Below are 21273 nucleotides of genomic sequence, written 5' to 3'. Positions count from 1 at the left end.
CAAGTCGGCCCACGACTCACAGCGACCCCTCCTTGAGTTTCCGAGGCATTATCACTACAGAAGATTGCCCAACCTTCCTTCCGAGGGGTGGCTGGTGAGTTTGAACCACAAGCCTTCTGGTTAGCAGGCAAGTGCCTTAGGCACTATGCTACCAGAGCTCCTAAAAATTAACTTAACTTACAAAACAGAGAATACAAAATTTTTATGGGTCTGCAAAAAAGGGAGCTGAGGAAAAACATACTGAAATTCATATGACAGTATCTACAAATTGTCTGATAAATCATATTTTACACAGGAGACAGAAGCACAGAGAGAAAGAGAAGTTTACCCACTACAATTATCTGCATAGTCTACACCTCTTATAAAAGCATCTTACATGCAAATTTTCACAATTCTGGCAGCAAGGTAAAATTGATGACACAATACAAGTTATATTAAAATACAGGAAGGAACCACATGATCATTGAAATGGATGCAGAAAAATAATCTGACAAAAATCTAACACCTTTTCATGATAAAAACACTCAGAATACTAGGAATAGAAGGGAATGTTGTCAACATGATAAACACATTTATGGAAAACCCACAGCAAAGATTATACTCAGTGGTTAAAGATTGAAAGCTTTCCCCTTAAAATTGGGAACAAGGCAAAGATGCCCAATTTCACCACTGCTAGTACAGCTCTGGTAGCATAGAGGCTAAGACACTTGCCTGCTAACCAGACGGCTGGCGGTTCAAACCCACCAGCCACTCCTCGGAAGGAAGGTTGGGCAATCCTACTTCCGTAGTGATACTGCCTCGGAAACCCAAGGAGGGGTCGCTATGAGTCGGGGCCGACTCGACGGCACATAACAACAACAGTACAGTATCACTGTACTGGAAATTGTGTTGAATGATTCCACCTACATAAAACATCCAGAATAGCCAAAGTGATAGAAATAGAAGTAGATTAGAGGCTACCAGGGACTAGAGGGGGAAGAGGGAATGGGAAGTCATTGCTTAATGGGTATAGAGTTTCTGTTTGGGGTAATAACAAGTTTTTTAAATACATGTGGTAGTTGCACATATAGTAAATGTAATTAATGACACAGAATTCCACACTTAAATGGAAGTGTGCAAGCGGCCATCTAGATGCAACAATGGGTCTCTCCTCGTCCAGAGCAAAGAATGAGGAAAACCAAAGATGCACGGAAACAATTAGTCCAAGCGACTGGTACATCAAGTGATCCTCAGCTTATATGACTATAAGACTAGAAGAACTAGATGGTCCCCAGCTAGGAGATCCTGGACAGAGTGGGAGAACAATGTGGAACAAAACTCAGAATCATTGAAAAAAGAAAGGGGGACCAGGTTTCCTGGTCTGATAGAGCCTGGTGGAACCACTAAGCCTATGGCCCCGAGCTACCTGTCAGGTCTGGAATTCAACCCACTCTTGTGGCTTCCAGGCAAACAAAAGGCAGGCATATGAGGTGAACATTTATATTAGGTAGAAAAACTCACTGGAGAGAACAATCATGGGAGAATAGAAGGGCTGGGTAAGCACAGGGAGACAGCTCAGGGGGTAGGAGTGCAAGGAGGAAAGGACATAGAGAAGCAGTAACTATGGGGAGGAAGTGGGAAGGGATCTGTTGCATTCTGGGAAATTGTAGTCAATGTCATGAGACAAAGTGAATGTGAGCTGCTGTATGGAAGGTGAATTTGCTCTGTAAACTTTCACCCAGATCACGATTAAAAAAAAAAAAAAAAAGTAGAGGGAGAATAAAAATCTCAGCTCTGCAACCACAGGCTGAACTAAGGTTCCCCAGTTATGCCTACACCCTGAATTGGGAGAAAACAAAGGTTATTGTGATGGATCTATTAGGATTTTAAAAAATAGTTAAAAAAATGGGTTTTACATTTAAATCTTTGATCCATCTTGAGTTTGTTTTTGTGTATGGTGTGAGGTATGGATCTTGTTTTTATTCTCTGCAAGTGGATATCCAATTTTGCCTAAAAGTCTAGTAAATAATACAAGCTATTCTAATTATGGTTCAAATAACTGTTTTATCCTATGAAACAAGCTGCTTCTCTGTCCTCCATTGAGAAGACACTCTAGTTTTATACCATGGCATATTCACATGGCATCTTTTATTACCTGGACAATGTTAAGAATTACAGATACATACACAAGCAATAAGTAACAACATGATTTTGGGTAAACACTTCAAATAAAAAAAAGCCACACCAAAAAAGATTGCCTGAATTGCACTGATGATATATTAGAATGTTTGTATACCAGGTTGCTTTCCAAAATATACATGCTTTATATACATAACCAAAACCTAACTCACTGCCATCAAGTTGTTACCCAACTCAGCAACCCCAATTAGGTTTCCAAGGCTGTGACTCTTTATGGAATTAGATCGCCCCGTCTTCCTTCCGTGGAGCAGCTAGTGGGTTTGAACCGCTAACCTTCCGGCCTTATCCACTAAGCCACCAGAGCTCCTTATTGTGTGTGTGTGTGTGTGTGTGTGTGTGAGAGAGAGAGAGAGAGAGAGATTATATACATAGGACATACAAGCGTTTTTTTCTATAAATTCACATACAAGTGTTTTTATAATTCTACCAAGTTTATGAAGACTAGATCACAATTACCATAGAGTCGATTCCAACTCATAGTGATGCTATAGGGCACAGTATAACAGAGAGTTTCCGAGGCAGTAAATCTTTCTGGAAGCAGAATGCCTCATTTTTCTCCTGTGGAGTGGCTGGTGGGTTCAAATCGCTGACCTTCTGGTTACGAACTGAATGCCTTAACCACTGGACCACCAGAGTTCTTTGGATTATACTTAGAGATCTGTAAATGTCTTTGAAGCTTTTTTTTTTTTTTCCATAAAAAGAAAACAATGATCTTATGAACAAGTTTAATGTCATGTTTCCAAGTGTAAAGGTCACTAGCTTTGCTATTTCTGTAAGTTTCTCTGTCTATAAAGATGCAGATGAGACAAACAAACAAATTAAAGATGTTAAAATAAAAACTCTGTTTAATAAAATTAGCCAAACCAGTGTTGAGTAACATAATCCAGAAGATCAGAAAGACGGTGACCAAGTATGTGGCTTCTGGACAATATAATTTCCCTAATCTAGGACTTAGGAGCACTAGGGAGCTCTGGTGGTATAGCATCTAATACACTTGACTGCTAACCAGAAGGTTGGCAGTTCAAACCCACCAGTCACTCCTAAGAAGACTGGGCAATCTACTTCCACAGAGAAACCCAAGGAGGGATCACTATGGTTGGAAACGACTTGATTGCAGAGAGTTTTTTAGTTTAGTGGCATAGTGGTTTAGCACCTGACTGCTAACCACAGGTTGTCAGTTCAAAGCCACCAACTACTCCCTGGGAGAAAGAGGTGGCAGTTTTCTTTCTTGTTAAGATATAGCCTTGAAAATCCTATAAGTTAGTTCTACTCTGTCCTACAGGGTTGGTTTGAGTCAGAACGGACTCAATGGCAATAGTTTTGGTTTGGTTTTTTTCCCTTAATCATCAGTAATCTAAGATTTAAGGAAGCATGGTGATACAATGTGTAAGCACTAGGCTAATAACTGGAAGGTCAGCAGTTCGAACCCACCAGCGGCTCTGGGGAGAAAAGACTTGGGAGTCTGTTCCTATAAACATTACATTTGTGAAACACTATAGGTCAGTTCTATTCTGTCCCATAGGGTTGCTATGAGTCAGATTCTACAGCAACAATAACAATCTAGGTTTATGATCAGTGGCACTTTAGACATATTAAAATGCAGAGTACAAACAGATTGGTCATGATTTAATTTAGGTTGAGTTACCTGCTGATTCCTCATAGCTTTGCAAACATATTTCTCCATCTTGAAAATGCCAATAGCAAGAAAAAATTGTTTAGTTACAATATCTGATATAAAACCCTAAGCACTGGGACAATTCTACAAAAAACAGTACATTTGCGTCTACTACCATCAATCCCCCTTTCCTCCCTTCTCTTCCACTCCTCTAACCCAGTTTGTATTATTAAGAATTTGCAAATGAATTATTTTATAACAAGGCTTTCAAAGAAAAAAAAACTATGATTTTTCTATCACTTAAATGTACCAGTTTTGATTAACTCCAATTATAAACATAAAAGTGACTACTTTCAATAGGGGAACTCTGGTAGCATAGTGCCTAAGGCACTTGACTGCTAACCAGAAAGGCTGGCAGATCAAACCCACCAGCCACTCCTCGGAAGGAAGTTTGGGCAATCTACTTCCTTAGAATGAGTCGGGTCCAACTCGATGGCACATAACAACAAGAACTTTCAATAGGGCAGGCCAGGAAATGGGAGCGGAGCAGTTTGGAACCACTAAGGCAGACAAACTTGTCTGTCAGCTTGTTGAACTGTGGTAGCTTGCATGTTGTGGTGAGGCTGGAGGCTATGCTACTGGTGTTTCAAATGCCAACAGCATTACTCACAGTGGACAGGTTTCAGCGGAGATTCCAGATTAAGACAGATTCATAAGAAGGTAGAAGCCATCCACTCCTCAAAGAATTGGCCAGTGAAAACCTTATGAATAACAGTGAAACACTGTTTGATATGTTACTGAGAAACTTTATGAATAGCTCTGAAACACTGTGTGATACAGTACCAGAAGATGAGCCCCTCAGGTCAGAAGGCACCCAAATACAACTGGGAAAGAGCTGCCTCCTCAGAGTAGAGCCCACTTTAATGTTGTGGATAGAGTAAAGTTTTGCAACTTCATTTGCTGATGTGGCATGACGAAAAATTTCCATTAATAACTGGAAAATGGAATACATAAGTATGAATGTAGGAAAACTGGAAGTTGTCAAAAACTAAATGGAATGCATAAAGACTGATATCCTAGGCATTAGTGAGCTGAAACATATCAGTTTTGGCCATTTTGAATCAGACAACCATATGATCAACCATGCTGGGAATGACAAATTAAAGAGGAATGGCATGACATTCATCATCACAAAGAATGTTTCATATATCCTAAAGAAGTGAGAGCCATGACAAGAACAGACATATGCACACTCATGTTCATCGCAGCACTATTTACAATAGCCAAAAGATGGAAACAACCTAGGTGTCCATCAACTGAGAAATGGATAACCAAACTATGGTACATACACAAAATGGAATACTATGCAACACTAAAGAATAATGTAGAATCTGCAAAACACTGCACAACATGGATGAACTTGGAGGACATTATGTTGAGTGAAATAAGTCAATCACAAAAGAACAAATATTGTATTAGTCGTTATTGTAAAAGTCAAGGAAATGTTTATCCATGGAAGGAAATTTTCTTTGTTGGTTACCAGGGTGGGAGAAGAGGGTACGGAACACTGTTAGATAGAGATTAAGTATTGATCTGGGTGAAGAGAAGGGCAATGTACCAAATGTGAGTGATCAATATGGTGGCATTGAGGAAAAGAAAGACATAGAGAGGTACATGGGAGGTACAGACAACAAAGATGAACCCTTTTGCACATACAGTACTACGCTGTCGATGAAGGCAAACATGGGTATACATGTGGATAGGTGAGTGGACAGATGGGTGGACAGGAACTAGTAGGTATGTCTATGAAGCGAGGCATGTACCCAGGAACATGTATAGGGTTGGCAGACAATGGTCCTATAAGTTTATGTGTATGATCTGAATTCCCAGGTGTATAGTAGAGCTGACAAGAGGCAAGGTGGTAGTCACTGCTTGGTCACAGCCAGCTACCCAGAGGGACCGAGTAGTTGAATCTGTGGGCTTGGGATCATAGTTGCAGGGACATCAAGCTCAACTGTCATAACATACTACACAAAACATTGTCCCACCTCCTACTTTGGCGAGTAGAGACTGGGATCTTAAAAGCTTGCAAGTTGCCATCTAGACACAACAATGGGTCTCTCCCTGTCCAGAGCAAAGAAGAATGAAGAAAACCAAAAATTCATGGATACAATCAGTCCGAGCAACTGGCACACCACCCAATTTGCAGCCTATATGACTATGAGACCAAAAGAACTAGATGGTGCCCAGCTACCACTGTCAACCACTTGGAAGGGGATCTATGTAGGAGATCCTGGATAGGAGAGGGAGAACAATCCATGGATAGGAGAGGGAGAACAATGTGGACAAAACTCAAAATCATTTGGAGAAAAAAAAATGGGGAGGGGGGACCAGGTTTGCTGGTGTGATAGACCCTAGTGGAACCATTGAGACTATGGGCCCTAGCTGCCCGTCAGGTCTGGAATTGAACCCATACCTGTGGCTTCCAGCCAAACAAAAGACAGGCATATGAATTGAACACTTACGTGAGGTAGATACACTCCTTGGAGAGAACTATCATGGGAGAAAGAAGGGCTGCTTATGCACTGGGAGACAGCTCAGAGGGCAGGAATGCATAGCGGGATGGACACAGGGAAGAGGTAATTATCGGGAGGAAGTGGGAAAGGAGCTGTTTCATTGTAGTAAATTGTGGTCAATGTCATGAGACAAAGTGTATGTGAACTACTGTATGGAAAGTGAATTTGCTCTGTAAATCTTCACCCAAATCACAATTAAAAAAAAAAGAGAGAGAGAAAAAAAAAGAATGTTTCAAGATCTATCTTGAAGAACAATGCTGTCAGTGACAGGATAATATCCATATGCCTACAAGGAAGGCCAGTTAACACTAGTAGTATTCAAATTTACACACCAACCACCAAAGCCAAAGATGAGGAAACTGAAGATTTTTACCAACTTCTTTAGTCTGCAATTGACCTAAATGCAATTAAGATGTGTTGAATACAGTGGTGACTGGAATGCAAAAGTTGGAAACAAAGAAGAATCACCGGCAGTTGGAAAATAGGGCCTTGGTGATAGAAACAATGCTGGAGATCCTGTGATAGAATTTTGTTAAGAACAACAATTTATTCATAGCAAATACCTTTTTCAATAATACAAATGGTGGCTATACACGTAGACTTCACCAGACAGAGTACACAGAAATCCGAATGACTGTATTTGTGGCAAGAGGCAATGTAGAAGGTCAGTATCTCCAGCCAAGACAAGACTAGGAGCTGACTGTGGAACAGACCATCAACTGCTCATATGCATGTTCAAGTTGAAGTTCAAGACAATTAAAACAAGTCCACGAGAGCCAAAATATGACGTTGAATATATCCCTCCTGAATTTATAGACCATCTAAACAATAGATTTGATACACTGAACACCACTGACTGAAAACTAGATGAACTGTGGGATGACATCAAGAACATCATACATGAAAAAAGCAAAAGGTCATTAAAAAGACAGGAAAGGAAGAAAAGACCAAAATGGATGTCAGAAGAGACTCTGAAACTTGCCCTTGAATGGTGAGTAGCTCAAACAAATGAAAGAAATGACAAGATTAAAGAGATGAACTGAAGATTGCAAAGAGCAGCTTGAGAAGAGAGAGTCAATTATTATAATGAAATGTGCAAGACCTAGAGTTAGAAAAACAAAAGGGAAGAACACACTCAGCATTTCTCAAGCTGAAAGAACTGAAGAAAAAATGTAAGCCTCAATTTGCAATACTGAAAAATTCTATGACCAATATACTAAAGGATATAAGAAACAGCAAAAGAAGATAGAAGGAATACACAGACTCACTGTACCAAAAAGAATTGATCGATGTTCATCCATTTCAGGAGGTGGCACATGATCAAGAACCAATGGTACTTAAGGAAGAAGTCCAAACTGCACTGAAGGAATTGGTGAAAAACAAGGCTCCAGGAATTGACAGAATACACAGTGAGATGTTTCAACAAACGGATACCGTGCTGGAGGCACTCACTCAGCTATGTCAAGAAATTTGGAAGACAGCTACCTGGCCAACTGACTGGAAGAGATCTATATGTGAACCCATTCCAAAGAAAAGGTGATGACACAGAATGTGGAAATTATTAAGCAATATCATACACAAGAAAAATCTTACTGAAAATAATTCAAATACAGTTGCTGCAGTATATTGACAGAGAACTTCCAGAAATGCAAGCTAGATTCAGAAGAGGGCGTGGAACGAGGGATATCACTGCTGATGTCAGATGGATCCTGGCTCAAAGCAAAGAATACCAGAAAGATGTTTACTTGTGTTTTATTGACTATGTAAAAGCATTTGATTGTGTGGATCATAACAAATTATAGATAACATTAAGAAGAAGGGGAATTCCAGAACACTTAATTGTGCTAACAAGGAATCTGTACATACATAGACCAGGAGGCTGTCGTTCGAACAGAACAAGGGGAAACTGCGTGGTTTAAAATCAAGAAGGGAGTGTGTCAGAGTCGTATTCTTTCACCATACTTGTTCAATTTATATGTTGAGCAAATAATCTGAGAAACTGGACTATATGAAGAACGTGGCATCAGGATTGGAGAAAGAATCATTCACCACCTGCGATACGCTGATGACACAACTTTGCTTGCTCAAAGTGAGGATGACTTGAAGCACTTACTGATGAAGGCTGAAGACCACAGTCTGCAGTATGGATTATACCTCAATATAAAGAAAACAAAAATCCTCACAACTGGATCAGCATCACAATAACCGAAGAAAAGGTTGAAGTTGTCAAAGACTTCATATTACTCTGTTTTACTATCAACACCAATGGAAGCAGCAGTCAAGACATCAGGAAGACATATTGCACTAGGCAAATCTGTTGCAAAGGACCTCTTTCAAGTGCTGAAGAGCAAAGATATCTCCTTGAAGACTAAGGTGCTCCTGACCCAAACCATAGTTTTTCAATTGCTCCCTATGCATGTGTGAACTGGACAGTGAATAAGGAAGACCAAAGAAGAGTTGATGCTTTTGAGTTGTGGTGTTGGCAAAGAATATTGAAAGTACTGTGAACTGTTAAGAGAACTAACAAATCTGTCTTGGAAGAAGTACAGCTGAACTGCTCCTTGGAATCGAGAATGGGCAGACTTCCTCTCACCTCCTTTGGTCATGTTGTCAGAAAGGACCATTCATTCCTTGGAGAAGGATATCATGCCTGGTAAACTGGAGGGTCAATGGAAAAGGGGAAGCCCCTCAACAAAATGGACTGATATAGTGGCTGCAACAATGGGCTCAGGCCTAGCAGGGATCATGGGGCTGATGCAGAATTTCATTCTGTTGTACAAAGGAGACGACTTGTCTGCACCTAACAGCAATAACTTTCAATATAAATTGAAGAGCTTACTGTTCAATGACAATCCTTCCATACTTCTCTAAGTTAAGAGATTCTCCTCCTAAGACATATATGAGGCACTCATATATGCGTAGTATCATCTCCAGATCTCAAGATGAAGTGTAAAGTGAGAGAAGTCAAACTAGAAGGACTTTCTAAAAGACCCAGAAAGCTTTATGAACAATCACAACCCCTTAGTTTCTACTATGGAAATAGTAGGGCATTCATTCATATGTCACTCCATGAAATATTTTCTTGAATGGCACAAGCCAAAGCTTAAAATGTTACACTTCAAACCATCCCTTTCTTTTCAGGAAAAAAAAAAAATCACCATTGACAATACTTCCCAATTATAATCTGAGGTATATAATGTCTAAAACAACTATGAGAGCCACACATCAGTGGCCATTTTAAAATAATGATGGGCTTATTAGGAAAATGGGCTATTTAGGATATGCATTTGTTGCTATTCAGAGGATGGGTAAAGAATACTCTCAGAGTCCTTCTCTCTACTCTTATCCAGTAGTTCCCCATTAGCTGCAATTTCACTTTCCACATTGCCAGTTACCCAGTCAACTGTGGTCATTAAATACTAAGCAGAAAATTCCAGAAATAAACCATTAACACATTTTTATGGATGTTACTCTGAATAGAGTGATGAAATCTCACACCATTCCACTCCTTCCAGCCTTGGATGTAAATCATCCCTCTGTCCAGTGCATCCATGCTGTGCACACTACCTGGCTATGTAGCCTAGTTATCTATCAAATCGACTGTCATGGTATTGCAATGCTTGTGTTCAGGTAACCCTTATTTTACTTAATAACTTTTATTTTAAGATATTGTTAACCTCTTACTGTGCCTAATTTATAAATTAAACTTTATTACAGGTATGTATGTATAGGAAAAACATAATATATATAGGGTTTAGTACTATCCAGTAGTTTCAGGTATCCACTGGGGGTGTTGGTAGATACCACCCAGGGATAAGGGGGGACTATTATATATGATTATAATAAAATCATAAATTGAAACCTACATACAAATTTTATTTCTGAAATATCATTTAGCTCTGTCTGCTTACTTGTATCTTCTATGGGAAAACTGTATTATATTTATAACCAACAGTCTAGTTGTAACCCCTTCTGAAATCTTTGTTTTTGTCTAGCAGAGGCAATTTGAGAGGTAAGACTGGCCTCTGAGGTGAGCAGGATAGGTTAAATGGGTTAGGTTGTTTAATGTACCTTCATTATTTTGAAATATTATGAATCCTGAGAATACAAAATATCCTCAAATAAATGCATACATAGTTCAAAAATTTGAAAAATATTTTAGAATTGAAGAAATGCTTTCTTAGGAGAAGAAATCACTTCCCATTACATCTGAAAGGTACTTTTTTCAGCTAATTTGCCTGTATGAATAAAACCAAAGTGCTTAGGTAATTACACACTGAAGTTCACGAAGGATGAAAAATAGGATACATATCCAGTACATTTTAAAATGAGTATATTTGGCTTCTGAATTTAATTTTAAAGGTTGTATAAGGCCAAATTATGAGGCTGCTGCAAACTTGGGAGAATCTGCTAGGTCCATGAGATGAAAGAGAAAAATGAAAAAAGTTAATACATTTTCCATTTTGAACCACTATTCAGTAGATTTCTCTCTCTACATGAATCACATTATTAATGTGATTTTTAGACCTTCTGGCAAACTTAACAATACTTTTGTTTATTAAAAAGTGAAAGTTTTTAAAATTAAAATTACAAAATCTTAAGACACTGTAATGAAGGCATGAGTCAACTTTAGAGAGACTAAGAATAGGGTATAAAAGTAAGTTCTATAAAAATGGCACAAAGACTGACACATTGTGCCAGAACATACTTCCTTTTGAGTGTGCTTTTAGTGTGTCTGATTCTTTGACTGTCCATCTACTTGGCACATGGTATGGGGTAGGGTAATAATGGGTAGGTTATTCACAGACACAACTTCTCCTAAGACATCCTCTGAGTAATGAGTTAACATGACGAAATCACGAAAAACCTTTCCAAAATTACAATGATATACATATGCTTCTCAACAAAAACTCATTTGTCATTATCACTGAAGGCATACAGCTTCTTTAGATCCTTTTCCCTTTCAAAGAATTAATTACAAACAGTACTATACAACTAGTGACTCAGCATAAAACATCTTCTCCCAAATTTTCCTAATGTGATCAATACCTTATAAACACTATAAAATGTACACCATCAACTTGCATGACAAAGAGTCCCAATGCCTAAAGATTTAGATTTAAAGCTCATATTTCAGCCATGGCTGAATGGCCAGGGAATTGAACATCATGATGGACTCCAGCATTCTTCACATTGTGCTCATGGACAAAGTCAGTGTAGTTCCTATGTGCGGTCTGGGGTGGGGGCAAGGCCCTTGTGTTCCACTCGTTTCCACCACGTTGACAGCAGTCACTGGCAGCAGAAAGCCTGGATGGTTGGGGAGTGGGAGGGAGCACAGTTAGTAAATAGGAATAGGAGAAAATGGATGTGTAAGAGGTCATAAAGGAGAAAGGCAATGCGATCAGCATGCACTGCTGTAAGTAGTTATCAACATCTACTCCATGCAATGATAACATTCAAAAATAAGGAAGGGAGCAAAATTCACAATGTTACATGTAATGGAAAATGTCAATATGGAAATATATGAGTTATCAGAATAAATTAGGTGATTTAGAGATCATATATATACATATATATACATATATATATGTATATGTATATATGTATATGTATATATATCTCTGTATCTCAGAGTAAGTTAGGTGAATTAACTAAAGAAGAAATTTCACAGAAAACAAGACACTGTTATCTGTCCCTGATGTTGTTACTATTAATGAAAGGCAAAGAAGGTGTCTGAGGTTCTAATGAGAAGAAAAAGTACATAATCTATTTAATTCAAATATCTGAAAGAATTCTACGTAAGGATAAAGGCACATATGGAAAAGAGTAATTATGAAAAATGTTCCCGAAATTCAATGATTTCACTAAATTAAGACCCAAAAACCAAAATTCAGAAAAAATATTTTAAAAAATTCTACTCTTAGAGACCATGTAATTTTATATGTATGCTCCCAATTAATAATTGTGAATCACTGTTCTTTCTGTAATCACATTTCACAGGATTTTAAAAGGAAATTCAACAGGCACAGATGTGATAAGATTATGAGCCTCTACCAAGAAATAGTTTAGTAAGCATATTAGATATCTTCTATCACACACAGTGCTATAGAACAGCCATTCAGAATTAAGAGAATGCAACATGCAGGCATGCATGGTCCCTGATTTGAACTGATCAGTCCTCTAGTAGAAAGAAAACATCTGCCAAGTTCAGCAAATAAAGGTTTTGTGAGATGGTAAAAAAAGGGCAGTAGATATTTAATATAACTTTTCTTTAAAAATCACCTAATACAAAAAATGTCAAAGGTAGATTTTTAAATACTATCTAAAGCAAAACATGAATCTTTACCTTTTTTTCCTTAGGGAAACTGAAAAGAAACTAATTAAAGATTTTTCAGAACAAATTAATTTACAATAAAGCATTTTCCTTCTTTCCTTCAAATAAAATAGATTTTGTTCACAAGTTCTAATTCCTAAAACTCACAATCTTCAATTTAGAATCTCTATAAATTTAAAAAATCAAATGAGGGTCATTTTCTCCCTCATATATGCCAATATTTTCCAAACACTCAGTTTTGTTTTTTCATTGTTTATGGATTTAAAATACATTAATTATTTCTCAAAAAGGTGATACTTTAAATACGGAATAATTTTTAGTTATCAATATACCAAATCACTCACTCAAACACTGGTGTCATTTAAAAGACACCAGCTAGAAAAAGCTGAAGAACCGAGGAGGAAGTAGGTTTAGATGAAACTGGTTAAAGATTATCTGCAAAAGTCACTTGCTAGAAATATAATGGCCCAGTAATCTGCCCAATGTTTTAAAACCTAGGGAATATTTCCAAATTTTGTCAACCTATCACTTTCTAAAGGAGGACTGTTTTATAGTCTTTTAAAAGTCTCAATGAAAATTAAAACATGTAAAAACAAAGAATGAAATGCAGAAGTAGTATAAGTAAAGGCTGGGGAATACTTTAGCTCCAAGACATGTCAGCTCTATATTCAGTTCCATGTCTCAACTGACATACACTGAAGCATTTTAGGTGCTAAGTACCACTGCTTTACTCCATTTCAGCCAAGAAGTCTCAGAAGAATCACATAAAGAAAGGACACACAGCTCCAAATTTTTCATTTTTCTTGAAAGTCAAGCAGATTCAATACTCTCTAAATGTTGCATCAGAGAAACTGAGTAGTGCCTAATAAATTAAACAGTTAAATATGTACCTTTTAAACTTGAAAAATATTTAAAAGTCAATAATGGTTTTAGTGTTATAATATAGGATGAAACTAGTCAGACTCTCATTCCATATTAAAATAAAAGGCAAACGTATATTTAGGTAATTTTTTAATAGTTGAAGTCTGATTACTATTTTTCCTTGCAGTGGGACTTGTTGCTAACATTAAGGAGAGAAAACAGAGTTGCTTATTAAAGCTGTGTTTTGATTAAGAAACTGATAAAACTCTTTTTAATGGTTTAAAAATTCCTTTTAATGGTTAAAAAAAGAGAGAGAGAGAAAAACTGGGCATTTATAAGCCCCACTGTTTACACTTTAACATGTGACCACATGTACACACAAAGTACCTCCACCAAACTCTCACGTAGAAAGGGGAATCACATACACACACACACCCCTTAATCTTAGAAACTAGTAAGTGAAGTGATATGAAGTAAAATTATGTCCCCCAGTGATAGTTACCCATCAAGAGCAAAGCATCTTTAAATTAAGCCAAAATAATAGCACATATAAATGACTTAGCAGAGACTGAAAATAATTACCAACCACTGTTGACCCATCACCAGGAAGGAAAACTAGTTGCACAGAAAGCTAACCAAAACCTTGAGATCACCACAGAAACTCATTAGATTTTTAGCTACTCAACAAATTAAGAGTAAGAGAATATTCCTAAGAATTATCAAGATCCATTTTATAAACAGACACAATACTTGAAAAGACGATGTATGTAATATGACCACTCAATCAAATAATTCCCAAGGAGCCCCCCAAGACACATACATTTATTTAGGAAAGGGTAAACCCCACTGATTAACTCCAATGAGCCACAAACTATCCATATTTGTGTACTTACATTCAATCTAGAAAAGACCCTAGAAAGCTAAATAAATATCTTCTCTGTCATCAGATTATTATCTCTCAATCTCTAAAAATGGAGTTTTCATGCTTTGTTTTACTGGAATATTATGATGTTTCTTTTTTGGTTTTATCTTCAGTCTTTAATGAAGAAAGCAGATACAAAGTACTAGCATCATCTTAATGGAGTAACAAAAAATGAACATTTTCCCCTTATGCACTCAAGAAAAGGTTCTACTGACTAGCAAGGAAGTCTTTTTCAACAGAGAACCAAGCATCACTCCCAGATCAGGCTTATTAAAATAAAGACAACAGTCTGACATCCTTCATTTAGACACACCTAATCCCTTCTTCATTCGCATCCTTTTATCCCCATTCCTCTAAGACTGCTCAATATATGTTTCTTTTCTACTCACAAATATGAATAATTTGCTTTCAATCATGTTTAAAGAAGTCTAATATTATGGCTGGATTGAGAATACAATTAAGCAAGCAATATTTTATTTTGGTTTAAGGGGTTAACAAACCATTTCTTGTCATGTTGCTCCATTCCAGGAATCCTTGGAAGATTCTCTACCTCCACCAGCACAGAACCACAGGATAAGGAAGGCATCACAGGCAGAGCAGATCTGACACCCCAAGCCTTTAAACACAAATTGTAAAAATCATCTATTTTGCCTATATACAAGATCTCTTCACCAATAAATACAATACCAAAATGCAATACTATCTACACAATGAACAAAGACAATATAAGCAAAAAATTAAATTTTCTATAACCATCTAGAAAACAGTAATTTAACTGAATATTAATATTTTTCTTTACTTTCCAGGATTTACAGAGACAAAAAATGTTTACATAATCTCAGGGAATACAATAACAGAGGGTAAACATTATTGAGCCAATTTATAGATAAGGAAAAGAAAATGTACAGAATTTGCCCAAGGTAGCACCATTAATCTAGAATGAAAATCCCATTAATAATATTATTGCTTGCCATAATTAACAGTTTTAGTTTTTGAAACTTGATATTGTCTTACCTGTTGGGAGCTATCGCTCTGGGTTGAAACATTATTGTGAACACTGTAATGGGGGGAAATTCATTTGAAAAATGATATGTAAATTCATATTTTAAATTATACACACAAAATATTCCCTGCAAATAACCAAAAGAGAGGTAGTTGGCAATCTTAGTATGAGACAAATTAGACTGTAAGGCAAAATCTGCTAGAAGACATAAAGATGGGCATTATATAGCCATGAAACAGTGAGTTTATCAAGAAGATTTAACAATCATAAATATATATGCACCCAACATTGGAACACCTAAATAAATAAAGCAAACACTGATAGAATTGAAGGGAGAAATAGATACCACTACCATAATAGTTGGAGACTTCAACACACCACTTTCAATATTGGACAGATCATCTAGAAAGAAGATCAAAAAGGAAACAAAAGATCTGATTGACACGTTAAACACACCAGACTTAACAGACATATATAGAACACTCCACCAACAGCAGCACAATATACATTCTACTCCATTACACACAGACCATATGTGAGATCACAAAATAAGTCTTCATAAATTTTAAAAGTCTGAAATCATACAAAATATTTTCCCCAAGCAGAACATAGTAAAGCTAGAAATCAATAACTAGGGGGAGAAGAAAACACACATATGAAAAAACATGGAAATTAAACTATTAAACTACCAATGGGTTAAGAAAACAATAAAAAGAGAAATCACAAATTTTTAGAGCCATATGAAAATGAAAGAAAATCATACCAAAACTTGTATGAGATACAGCAAAGGCAATACTAAGAGGGAAATTTATATCAATAAATGCCTACATGAAAAAAGGAAAAAGATCTCAAATCAACTGCCTAACTTGACAACTCCAGGAACATGAAAGAGAAAACTAAGCCTAAACCTATCAGAAAAAAGAAATAACAACAGCAGAAATCAGATTAAAAAAACATAAAAACAATACAGAGACTCAATAAAATCAGAAGTTGGATCTTTGAAAAGATGAACAAAATTGATAAGCCTTTCGCTAGTCTGACAAAAAGAGAGAGAGAAGATGCAAATAACCAAAATAAGAAATTAAAAGAAGGAATATCACAACAGACCAAACAGAATTAAAGAACATTATGACAGAATAATATGAACAACTGTATGGCAAAAACTGGACAAATTCTTAGAAGCATATAACCTATCTAAATTGACAAAAGGAGAAATAAAAAGCCTCAAAAGACCACTAACAAGGTATCAACTCAGTGACCACAAACCTCCCAACAAAATAAAATTCTGCATCAGATGGTTTCACTGGGTAATTCTATCAAACACTGAAAGAAAAATGGACAACAAAAGTGTTTAAATATTTCCAAAAGATAAAGAATTCATTCCATTCATTCTATGAAGCACATATAACCTTGATACCCAAATCAAAGATACCACAAGAAAAGAAAACTACAGGCCAGTATCTCTTATGAATATATATGGAAATGTCCTATACAAACTTCGAGCAAACAGAATCCAACAGCATATTAAAAAAAGTCATTCACCATGAACAAGTGGGATTTATCCAAAGAATACAGGGATGGTTCAACATTAGAAAATCAATCAACATACTATACCACATCACTAGAACAAAAGCAAAAAACACATGATCATCTCTATGGATATAGAAAAAGCATTGGATAAAATCCAACACCTTTTCTTAATGAAAACCCTAAAAAAGATTGGAAAAGAAGGAAAATTCCTCAGTATGATTCAGGGCATATATGACAAGCCAACAGGCAACATCATACTTAACAGAGAAAGACTAACAGCTTTCTCAATGAAATTGGAAACAAGACAAGAACGCCCATTCTAACTACTTCTATTGAATACTGGATTAGAATACTAGCCAGAAATATATGACCAGAAAAAGAAATAAAAGATATCCAGACAAGTAAAACATCTCTATTCATGGGTTATATGATCCTGTATACAGAAAATCCTGAAAAGCCCACAAGAATACTTCTAGAGCTAATAGAGGAATTTAGCAGCATTGGAGGGTACAAGATCAAAAATAACAATCACTTGGGTTTCTAAAAATCAGCAATAAGAAATTTGAAAGAGAAATTAAAGAAGGAATACCACTTATAATAGCATCTAAGAGAATAAAATAATTAGTAATAAATTTAACCAGGGACATGAAAGATTTATACAATGAAAACTATAAAACAATGATGATGAGATACTCCATGTTTATGGATTGGAAGACTTAATACTGTTAAGATGTCAATACTCCCCAAAGTGATCTATAGATTTCAATACAATCCTGATCAAAATACCAACAGTCTTCTTTACAGAAATAGAAAAATAATTGCCAAATTTATATGAAATATAAAGAGGCCATGAATAGCTAAAGCAATGTTGAAAGAAAAGAACAAAGTAGGAGGACTTCAATTTTTCCTGATGTGGACATATATTATACAGCTGGAAAAAAAAACAAAAAAACAAATTCACTGCTACTGAGTCGATTCAACTCACAGTGACCCCTCCTTGGGTTTCTGTGGTGGTATCTCTACGGAACTAGATTGTCCAATCTTCCTTCCGAGGAGTGGCTTGTAGGTTTGAACTGTTAGCCTTCTAGTTAGCAGTCAAATCCCTCAGGCACTATGCTACCAGAGCTTCCATTGTATAGCTACTGTAATCAAAACAGTTTGGCAAGGATATAACTACTGTTCTGCTTACCTAGTGCTGCTCTGACAAGAATATACCACAAATGGGATGGCCTTAACAAACAGAAGTTTATCCTCTTTCAGTTCAGAGCCTAGAAGTCCAAGTTCCTAGTGCCAGGCTCTAGGGGCTAGGTGAAAGCCCCTTGACCTTGGGCTTCAGCTCTGCCTCTTGCTCCCAGCCCACTGAAACTAGAGGCATCTCTTCAGTCAGGTAGCTAATGGCTGCTGAGGCTAACAAGCCCAAGGTCGACAAATAAAATGGCATAGTCCCGATGTTACCAAACCACACGGCAGGCCATTAAATTCAAGTCTACTGGAAGTCCCAAGGTCGGCAGAGCATGGCAGGCTGCTGAACAACAACACAACTACATACAGGGTCCAAACGTGCCATATGCTGGAGACCATTCCCAAAGCTGCTTCTTATATACAGGAAGCAGACCACATACCCAAAACACCTACTCAGCTGCTCCAAGATTCCACTATGGAGTTAATTACCAATCTCATCATGGGAAATAACCACATTCAGCTGCCCAGCCACTCAACCAGGCTGAGCCAGCTTGAAACACGGACTTAACCACCACAACTACATACACACAATGGAACACAACCGAGAGTCCAGAGATAAAACCAACCATCTGTGGTCAACTTATTTTTGACAAGGGCGCTAAGTCCATTCAATGGCAGAAAAAGTCTTTTTAATAAATGTTGTTGGGAAAATGAGATTTCCACATGCAGAAAAATGAAATAGGACCCATGCCTCACATCATACACAAAAACAAATTCAAAATGGATTAAGGGAGCAGTTCTACTCTGCATACTTGGGGTCCAACTGACAACTAACATAAAAAAATGGATTAAGGATCTATATGAGCAAATTAAAATCATAAAATTATTAGAAGAAAACGCAGGGGCAACACTATCAGGCCTAGTTTTCAACAATGTATTATCTAATATACAAATACCAAAGGGCAAAATAAATAAATGAGACCTCATGAAAATGAAAAATTTATGTTCATTAAAAGACTTTACCAAAAAAATGAAAAAGACAAGTTACCAATAGAATATCTTCAGAAACCAAAGTCAAATAACTCATAGAATGTTGTTCCTTGGTTTGGAGGTTTAGGGACATCCCAGTAAGAATCTAATGAGCAAAATATGTATAAAACTATGTCAACTTAACAACAAAAAAGATTATCACAAGATGGGCAAAGGACTTAATAGGACATTTCACCAAAGAGAACATTCAAGTGGCCACTAGATACATAAAGCGATACTAAATATCATAAGCCAGCAGAGATATGCAAATTGAAACCACAATGAGATACCATTTTACTCCCACTTGTTGTTGTTGTTACATGCTGTCAAGTCTGATCGACTCACAGTGACCCCTCCTTGAGTTTCCAAGCAGTATCACTATGGAAGTAGATTGCCCAACCTTCCTTCCAAGGAGTGGCTGGTGGGTTTGAAACATAGCCTTCTGGTTAGCAGTCAAGTGCCTTAGGCACTATGCTACCAGAGCTCCCCTAGGATAGCTATAATTAAAAAACAGAAAATAATAAATGTTGTCAAGGATGTAAGGAAACTAGAATTGTTAACCACTGCTGGTGGGAATGCATTCTGGAAAACAGTGTGGTAGTTCCTCAAAAAACTAAAAAACAGAACTAACATATAACCTAGCAATTCCACTCCTAGATATATACCCTAAAGACTTGAAAGCAGAGACTCAAAGAAAGACTTTTACACCAGTGTTCATTGCAGCACTATTCACAATAGCCAAAAAGTGGAAATAACCTAAATTTCCATTAACAGATGAATTGATAAACAAAATCGGGTACATACATACAATGGACTACTACTCAGCAAATAGGTGCATTAAGTCTCGATACATGCTACTATATGGATGGAGCTAGAAGACATGCTGATTAAGTCAGTTACAAAAAGACAAATATTATATACCCCCAGTTATACAGAAACACAAGAAAAGGCAAATGTATAGAGACAAAGTGTATTAGTTGTTACAAGAAGAACAAGGGAGTTATTGCTTATGAAATACTGACTTACAGTTTACAGTGAAGGAAAAGTCACACTGATTAAGGGTAGGGCGGCTGATTACTGTAATTGCTATCAGTAAGTTGTATACCTAGAAAAAACTGAATTGGCAAAAGATGTGACAGATAAATTCAGAACAATGAGAGGAGAAAAAAATAGCTACTAAAACGGCTTATGTAAAGTCAAATAAGCTCAGGGAATGCAGTTTCCTGGTTTGGAGGTTTAGGGACATTCCAGTTAATGTGTTTTGTGCTTCTGTTCTGCCATCTAAGTGGTTGCATAGTGCCTGAGGAGTTTTAAAAGCTTACAAGGAGCCATCCATGGCACAACAATTGGTCTCTATTTGCCTGGAGCAACAGAAATCAAAAAAATAAGAGGAAGAACTGGAATGTGTGGATGGTAATCTCCATGAATAACTGCCTCCTTGCCATGAGCAGAGGAGGATGGCTCCTGACTATCATTACTGAACATTTTAATAAAAGATTCTATAGAACACTCAAAAGGAAGAAAATTCAGAACAGAATTTCAAATTCTCTTTGACTCTAGCCTTTCTGGAGCCATCCATAGAAGCTGGATGAGCCTCTGAAACTACTGATCTGAGACAATCTTTAGACCTTAAAACAAAAATATCTTCAGAAGTCTTTTTATTTTAATGCATTTTATTGAAATATAATTTATGTACAGTGAAATACACAAAATTAAAGTGACATGGGTCGATGCTTTTTTTTTTTTTGCAGTGTTCCCTTCCCTCCCCTCCCACGGCTGGTAACCAACAAAGAAAGTTCCTTCCATATATAAATCTTTCCTTAACGTCTTACAATAATGAACTAATACAATATTTGTCTTTCTGTGATTGACTTATTTCACTCGGTGTAATGTCCTCCAAGTTCATCGATGTTACACAGTGTTTTGCAAATTCTACATTATTCTTTAGGAGCTCTGGTAGCATAGTGGCTAAGACACTTGCCTGCTAACCAGAAGGCTGGCGGTTCAAACCCACCAGCCACTCCTCGGAAGGAAGGTTGGGCA

At 36.9% G+C, this 21273-nt stretch overlaps 1 protein-coding gene across 1 annotated transcript in view; it reads right to left on the bottom strand.

Annotated features, from left to right (window-relative positions):
• EPB41L5 (erythrocyte membrane protein band 4.1 like 5) overlaps positions 1 to 21273 on the bottom strand; it is a 334801-nt gene that overhangs the window by 125856 nt on the left and 187672 nt on the right. The window contains exons 14-15 of the mRNA XM_042780516.1: positions 15501 to 15543; positions 14987 to 15102 (exon numbers count right to left, since the gene is read on the bottom strand). Coding sequence (XP_042636450.1) covers positions 14987 to 15102; positions 15501 to 15543 — 159 coding nt within the window. The remainder of the gene's footprint in view (positions 1 to 14986; positions 15103 to 15500; positions 15544 to 21273) is intronic.

This window comes from Orycteropus afer, unplaced genomic scaffold (genome assembly GCF_000298275.1).
Source record: "Orycteropus afer afer isolate SDZICR_OR568_19922 unplaced genomic scaffold, OryAfe1.0 scaffold00004, whole genome shotgun sequence".
Lineage (NCBI taxonomy): Eukaryota > Metazoa > Chordata > Mammalia > Tubulidentata > Orycteropodidae > Orycteropus > Orycteropus afer.
Note: the sequence above shows the minus strand (reverse complement) of the source record. Positions and strands in the feature narration are given on the sequence as shown.